Source organism: Dipodomys ordii, unplaced genomic scaffold, assembly GCF_000151885.1.
Source record: "Dipodomys ordii isolate 6190 unplaced genomic scaffold, Dord_2.0 Scaffold18, whole genome shotgun sequence".
Taxonomy (NCBI): Eukaryota; Metazoa; Chordata; class Mammalia; order Rodentia; family Heteromyidae; genus Dipodomys; species Dipodomys ordii.
Window position 1 is genome coordinate 6,875,982 of NW_012267234.1, and position 7,839 is coordinate 6,883,820.

Sequence of the window (7,839 nt, forward strand, 5' to 3'; positions counted from 1 at the left end):
AGTGTGCCCACCTGCTGATGGAAGAGTACATGGGGGACACCGAGGACCCCCAGACCCTCCAAGCCCAGTTCCAAGACATGATGGGAGACTTCATGATTGTGATTCCTTCATTGCAAGTAGCACATTTTCAGAGTGAGTACATCTGTAGCTGAGCCTGACTGTGCAGTGGGCAACTCAGGGCTGTGCATCCCAGCGCAGCTCTGTGATGTCCAAGTCCCCATCCTTGTGTCTCTTAAGGACCAAGAGCAAAGTACTTGAGGTTCCACATGTCAGTAAACTCTCATGGCCACAGTCTGGCACAGGCATCACAGGCACGTTACAGAAGAGGAAACTTAGATCTTCAGTTACTAGTCCAGGACCACACAGATAGGAAACTCAAGCCATGATTTAATCATAGCTTTTCCCATTGGGGTCACCAGGAAGATGGCAGGGACATACAATTCTTGACATCAAAGCCTATCCTAGAAATCAGAGAATGTATCACTGACTGTGATGACTACCTTTGGTCTTTGCAAGGCCTCCTCCTGCCTGAGGCTTCTCATTTCACACTCCAGATTCCAGCCAGCTTCATCCTAGCTGTCTTAGCACCAAAGGTGAGGAAGGACAACTCTAATTGAGGGATCACCATGCCCGAATTTGTCTACACTTGCAGGTTCCCATGCCCCTGTCTACTTCTATGAGTTCCAACATCGTAAGAACTTGACCTCAAAACCCAGGGCCCCACATGTGAGGGCCGATCATGGGGATGAGGTTGTCTTTGTCTTCGGGTCTTCCTTGTATGGCAGCAACCGTGAGTGCTCTTCATTTCCATAAGCTAGAATGGGCCACACTATGATACCTGTAGGTTGAGTCTCCTCATGGTCTATGTAAGGAAGCTCAAGCTCAGAGACAGGCCAAGATCAAGTGTACAAAATCTTACCATTCAAAAAGCTTCAAGTGTTTGGAATTCAAGTCTTTTCCCAAACAACCTTTGCTCCCAACACCTGTCCCCACCTGCAATAAGATGTCAGACGTAAGTACAGAATGCATACTTAGAAGTTATGATTGTCCCTAAATGATTGCCAGGGACTGGCAAGGAAGTCCAAGTGCTCTCCAGTCCAGGAATACACACAAGTGTATTCAGCTAGAGACAGGATGAAGAATGGAAGGTTGTGCAATGAGAATGCCTGATCCTGGGTGGGGCAGAGGGAAAGGAGCAGGCCAGGTATGGAGAATCAGACCACAGTTGCAAGAAGGGTGTAGAGTAGAAGTAGACACCTTACACTCGCCAATCCTGGACCCTTATTCTCTATGCAGCTGACTTTTCTGAGGAAGAGGAGCTACTGAACAGGAGGATGATGAAGTACTGGGCCAACTTTGCCCGCAATGGGTAAGATAATTCACCTAACCCTGCCTCCCCAGAATGGGGTCCACCTAGTGGATGCCCTTGTGGCATCCTCATGAGCACTCATGAGCCTTAATTACACGACCTCTCTCTCTCTATCTCAAACTCCAGGACTCACTCACATACAGACTGCTTTATAAGGTCAAGTCCCTCTCTTCTGCCCCTGAGACCTGAAAATATGACCACAGTTCTGTGGAAACATCAGCACTCACCTCTATGAGGTGGCTCTGATCCATAAGGAACAGACCCTAGGGCGAGGGCCTTTTTTTCCCTCATTCCCCACACTCCTGATTTTTGGGCTGCCTGTCATGACTCTAATGAGGTGATTGGGTCCAGGCTCACAAGGACACAGAATGACCCTCACCCTTCCTCCTGGGAGGGTGTGCCCACAGGAACCCCAACAGTGAAGACCTGCTCCATTGGCCCATGTTTGACCAGAAGGAGCATTACCTACAACTTGGTATCCATCCTGCTGTGGGCCAGGCCCTGAAGGCCTCCAGGCTGAAGTTCTGGACCAAGACCCTGCCACAGAAGATCCAGGAGCTCAAAGGGGCTGAGCAGAAACACATAGAGCTGTAGTGGTCTATGTTGGAAGGACTGGGCTTGAGTGCCGGTAGGGTCAGCAGGAGGTGCTCAAGTGTTCATCCTCTGTTTATCCAGCCTGCCAGCCACCCAACTAGACGATACTTATGAACAACTGCCTGCATGATGTGCATGACCCACTTGCCTGAGCACTCTCTTGTTAGACACACTCAATAAATTGCCCCTTGTCATTGAAACTGTATTATTCTAGTGGTGCGTACTGTCCTCCAGGCCCCATTGAGCCAGGGCCCCTTCTTTATTCATCTCATCTTTTCAACTTCTCTCTGCTCCAAGTCCTTAGCCCCTCTTAAAATGAAGATGGTCTGAACACCTTACTCCTAGCATGGGTCAAAATTACATGTATAACCTTCAGCAATCCCCCCTTTTTTTTGACTTCTAAGTAGCCAACAATTAAACCCATTTGATTTCTAAGTTTCTCTAACACACACACACACACACACACACACACACACACACACACACACGTGCAGAAAATTTTTTATTATAGATTAATTTATATGCAATGAAATTTAACCACATTCATTCCCATATCGTTCCTTAAAATGTTTCTTTATTCCAAATAAATTCCTTCCCGCTCTTTACAGTTAATTACTTCCTCTTACTCAGCATTTTTCAAATACCTGATTGTGTATGCTTGTTTTCTATTCCAGTTCTGAGACTTGAACTCAGGGCTTTGCCACAACACTTCGCTTTTTCTACTCAATGCTGGATCACTACAACTTGTACCAACCTCTATTTCTGGGTGTCTGCTGGTAAATTGAATTTAAGAGTCTCACAAACTTTTCTACCTGGGCTGGCTTTGAACTTTGATCTTCAGGTCTCAGCTTCCTGAATTGGTATGCTATAGGCAAAAGCCACTACTACCTGGCCAAATTGGTTTTAGTTGGTATTGAGATTAGGTATAATTTGGGGAAAATAATAGTGCAGTGTAGTATAACATACCAACTGAATTATTTCTGGCTTATAGTCACCATAATTAATGCTTTCAGGATCAAGTTAACATCTTTTCTTTTATTGAGGAGTGATTTTTATGAATGTACACACCATTTTTAACTACAACGACTGGGTGCACATCTGAGTGTGAGACATTCTTTTCTCTGTGTGTGTGTGTGTGTGTGTGTGTGTGTGTATGTTCTCTTTTCTTGGTACTGGGGATTGAATCCAGAACACTGTACTTGCTCGTGAAGTGCTTTGCCATTGAGCTACATCCCAGCTTTCTTTGTTATTTGTAATCTAGTTGTTTAGGACACTTTCAAACTTTTTGAAGACACATACTTTCATTCCCATTGGATTTTAATCTGGGATTTTGATTGTCTAATTGGAGATAAAAAGTATTACCCAGGCTGGCTTTTGACCAAGATCCTCAATTCTATGCTTCCTGAGATGCTAGGATTACATGTATAAGCCACTGGCACCAGGCTTGTGTCTTGCTTGCTTGCTTTCTCGGTTTCTCTCTTTGGTTGTCTCTCTGTGTCTATATGTCTATGTCTGTATTTGCCTCTCTCTGTGTGTCTGCCTATCTCTCTTTTTCCTTCTCTCTCCTTCTCTCTTTGACTTTGTCTTTCTATTCTGTCTCTGTCGCCCTGTCTTTGTCCAAATCACTAGGGATATCTAAGTTTTCATCAACCTGTCAAACATACAGAAATGCTTCAAAAATCCTTTCATTCCATGTTTTTACTATTAACATGGTTGTTGTGGATGCCAGGGTCTCTGAATGATGATGCAGGAAGTGGCAGGGCACCTGGGAAACTTCAGCCTTGCAGTGGGCACCACAACCATGATATTAACAGGAAGCCTTGTGATTTTCAGTAAAATTCATAGAACTTGTTACTGGATCCTGAACATCAAGGACCTAGACTCTCGGCTCCCCAGCCCAGGTGCTGATTAGTTTAGGAGAATGAAGGTCAGAGAGAATTGTTGAATCTGAGCAGCCAAATGTTCTTATCCTGAGGTTCTAGACCAGTGCTTGGATTTTCACACACTCCAGCCCCAATTTCTCCCCTTGTCTGCTGTTTCCCATTTTGCTGGCAACAGACCAGGACGTTGAGCTATCACCCTCTGCTTCATTCCCTTCCTTACTTCCTGATTAACCTCCACAGAATGCATGAGGTACGGGCTGGTGGCCTATACAGAGACTGAGATCTGAGGCCTCAGTTTGAAGCCAGCCTCTATAGGAAAGTCCATGAGATTCTTCTGTCCTGTTAAGCAGCAAAAAGCTGGCAATAGAGCTTTAGCTCCAGTCGAGTGCAACACTAGACTTGAGTGAACAAGCTAAGGGATAGCTCTCAGGCTCTCAGTTCAAGCCCCATACCAACACACACACACACACACACACACACACACACACACACACAATGAATCCAGGGCCAGAAGTACCACATTAGTTACTTTTTTTAAATCATCACCTACCAGATTATATTAACATTCCCATGAATCCACTAAAAAACTAAAAACAAAAAACCCTAGCCTATAAGCAGGAGTGAATCATTAAGCTGTGGCTAGAGGCTCTGCAGTAAATGTGTGCTGATGGTGATCCATCTCTTTGTTTAATCTCCAAACTGTGTGTAAGTCTACCAAGAGCATCTGCCCAGATCTGTCCTGGGACAGTTAATCAGATTGAAGACCATGTGTGCACATCAGATTGTGTGGCTGGAATGGAGGTCAGAGAATCTTTAGCCAAGTCCTGCCAAGGGAGTAGAAAGGGTATCAAGAAGGAAAGCTTGTGGTGCCTGGCTGTAGACTGTCTGTGTATCAGATTGAACAATCAAAGCTGGTTCTCACAGGCAGTAAAGATAGTGTGAGGTTGAGCCAGGCATCGCTTCCTAGGGAAAATCAGGCTTTGCTGAAGCGCTTGGCTCCTGGTGTCTCACTGCATCTTAGCAGGATCTATGTTGTACATACTCCCAATTATAGAACTGGCTCCCAGATTACCACAGGCCCATAGAGCTCTGTCTCTTCACAGTGCTGCAACCAGCAAGTTCCTTTTAAAGGTTTATCAGGTGTGTTTATCAGGTTTATAAAGGTTTATCAGGCCTGCCCTTGACCTCAGCCACCAGGGAAGCCACAGAATAGGATGACGGGTCCTTAAAAATGCCACAGTGACAAGTATGTTTAAATGAAAAGCAGTTCCTAATTGTGGAGGCGTCCGTGTGAACCCTCATGACTTTGGGGGATGAAGAAACTTGAAAGTGGACTTGGTAGTGTAAGAGCAATGAGTTGAAGGAGCAATGTCAAAATGAACACAGTCATAGCTCCCTGTTTATGCTCCAAGTGCTCCCATGGCAAACCCATGGGAGGTGGGGGCATTGTGCATCTGTGGAATCCTAAGCCTGCTTCTCTGCAGACCAGCCCTGAATTTCTCCAATACAATCTTCATCACAGTGACAGTTCCAAGAATCTCGAGGGCAGCAGAAGCCACACAGCACCTCTGGATGAGGGCAAACGAAAGTAGGAGAAAGGAAGGCCTCACACCAAGAGTGCTGCCCACTAATTTCCTGTGACCTCTGCCCTGTCAGTGGCACTCTCTAGCAGCAACAGCCTTACCCAGCTTTTCCTATGTCCCCACCTACTCCCTGGCAGGTCCAAACTCCTGGCTGGGCAAGGTCTAGGTGAATTGTACCTGTTGCTTGAGTTTCAGTGTGCTGCATAGAGACACAGAAATCACGCTGGGAGACAGCCATGCTGCTGAACAGACTTCCTGCTTGGCTGACCACAGTGGTCTATGGGTTCCTGCTTCTCCCACAGATCCAAGGTGAGACTCCTACAGGGGGACCTGTCAGTGGGGAAGGCACCAGGGTGACACCTGCCACATTGGGCAGAGCAGAGTTTGAGTTGGAGAAGGGAGAGGGGAAGGTAGAGATGACAATGATATTACGGAAAATTTGTGCTACAAAGTGCCCATGGTGGTGATCATATAGCTCAGAGAGGGTCATAGGTGCCTGAGGACACAGAGGAGTGAGGCCCATATGAAAGTGTGTAAAGTGCACTGACATGTTGCAGACAGTCAAGGATTTGGGACATTTCCTTCCTCCATTTGTTGTTGCAGCTGTAGTTGTAACTGCTACTCAACCTGCCAACATCATTGTCATTCAAACTGATTGGGTACCCTTCATTGCCAGAGAAACATCTTGGTATGGTCCAAGGTTTCTGGTTCTGGAAAAGCTATACCTCCCCCAGGAACACATCATGAAGTTGAACTGAGATGCCACTGTGTTTCTTTCACCTAAGTGTCAACTCTAGGCAAAGACTTGGCTTGGCTTCTAAGGTAATAGAGGATGTACCCTTTGCCTGCTACACAGTCTTCAAGTCTTTATCAGGAGCTCATGCCACCAGAGAATTATATCCAGAATTATGTATGTGCAATGTTTGATCCCCTCACACCAGAGCAAGCTTGGATGGGCCCTAATGAACTCTCCTACCCTCTCCTATTTAATCTGCACTAAGGAGTTCCCCTTACCTTACCCATGGCCCACTCCTACCAGATTCCCTCCCTTACCTGCTCTTGATCAGGATCTGGGTATTGATTATGAAATCGTGACTCCAAGGTAACAATTTTTGCAACAGGCAGAGCTGGTTGTGCAAACCTGGTTATTCAGAAGACCCAGGGTTTTAAATCTCCTATTTCAAGGGTCAATTTTTGCCACTGCATGGCTCAGCTTCCTCATAGTATTTCATGAGGGGCTTGAAGCAACATGCAGGTAGCTAATTTCTAACAGGAACCTGAGCAATGTTGGTCTTTTTACTGTAACAACTATGAAGCATGAGTGGCTAGCAGCCACAGTGAGGTCCAAGGTCAGAGTTCCCATCTAGATAAAACTCTTACGTAGACAACATGGAGGTCAGGGATATGTCTTTGGACTTGGAAAGATATTGGGAAATTGATGTCTGTTTGTGGTTGCTATCTTGGCTTCAGCCATAGGAGGCGACAGGAAGCTTTTTGATTCACAACAAGCTCCTGGAGAGTGCTTAGGGGCAGGAGAGTTACTTTTCTTATACAAACAGATCAGATTTGTGAATTTCTGCAACCTGAAGGTAATAATGGGGGAGAGAAGGTTCCAGTGAAGGTGGAATTGGAAACAGCCACCGAATGTGGCCCTGACTGGATGTCTCAAAACACATGAAGGAGCACGAACTTTGGGGTTATTATATATGAACACACACAAAAGGATTCTCTGTCTTAAAGGAGAGAAAAACCCAATGTATGAAGTATCCATTTAAAGAATTATCATGATTTTACAAACATGTTATTGTGGACCCTAAGTTGATTTCCAGTGGCCTCTTCCCTCTTCAATCCCCAACATAAGCAGGCCAGCTTTTTCATGATCTGATCAGAGCTGTGTGACTCTTTCCTTGCAGCCCTATTACTTTTTGACATTTTAGATACCTCCAGTGTGAGTTCCTTGAGAATTGGAAATGTTCAGTCCAATCCCCAGCGTCCTGCTAGTCCCTAGTAAAACCTGTTAGGTTCCTGGAAATGATGCTTATTCTCCAATCACTCAACATTGAAGTTCCTAGGGCTTAATGATGATATCAAGTCCCAAAGAACCTCAGGGAGCCTGCCTGGTAGGAAGGTCTGGGTCAGTCAGTGAAAACAGTGGTGTTGGAGCACAGTCATGCAGACAGAATGTATGTGAAGCCAATCAACCTGCAGATCAGAGGACCTTGTCTGGCTGAGCTGTGGGTGGCATAGAGCCAACGGGAGCCACAATGGGAGTGGCAGCTGATAAGGCACACCCAACTCTCATGTGCATCTCTCTACCCACAGGCCAGGAGCCAGCCAGCCCCATCAGAACCACACACACCGGGCAGGTGCGGGGCAGCCTCATCCATGTGAAGGATAGCAATGTGGGAGT

At 45.9% G+C, this 7,839-nt stretch overlaps 2 protein-coding genes across 2 annotated transcripts in view; both read left to right on the top strand.

Moving 5' to 3' along the window:
- The window catches only part of LOC105983015 (pyrethroid hydrolase Ces2e-like), a 29,057-nt gene extending 26,918 nt beyond the window's left edge, over positions 1–2,139 (top strand). The window contains exon 12 of the mRNA XM_013012745.1: positions 1,777–2,139. Coding sequence (XP_012868199.1) covers positions 1,777–1,963 — 187 coding nt within the window. The 3' untranslated portion in view covers positions 1,964–2,139. The remainder of the gene's footprint in view (positions 1–1,776) is intronic.
- Positions 1–7,839, top strand: part of LOC105983011 (cocaine esterase-like) — a 246,879-nt gene that overhangs the window by 128,081 nt on the left and 110,959 nt on the right. The gene's annotated exons all lie outside the window — the stretch shown is intronic.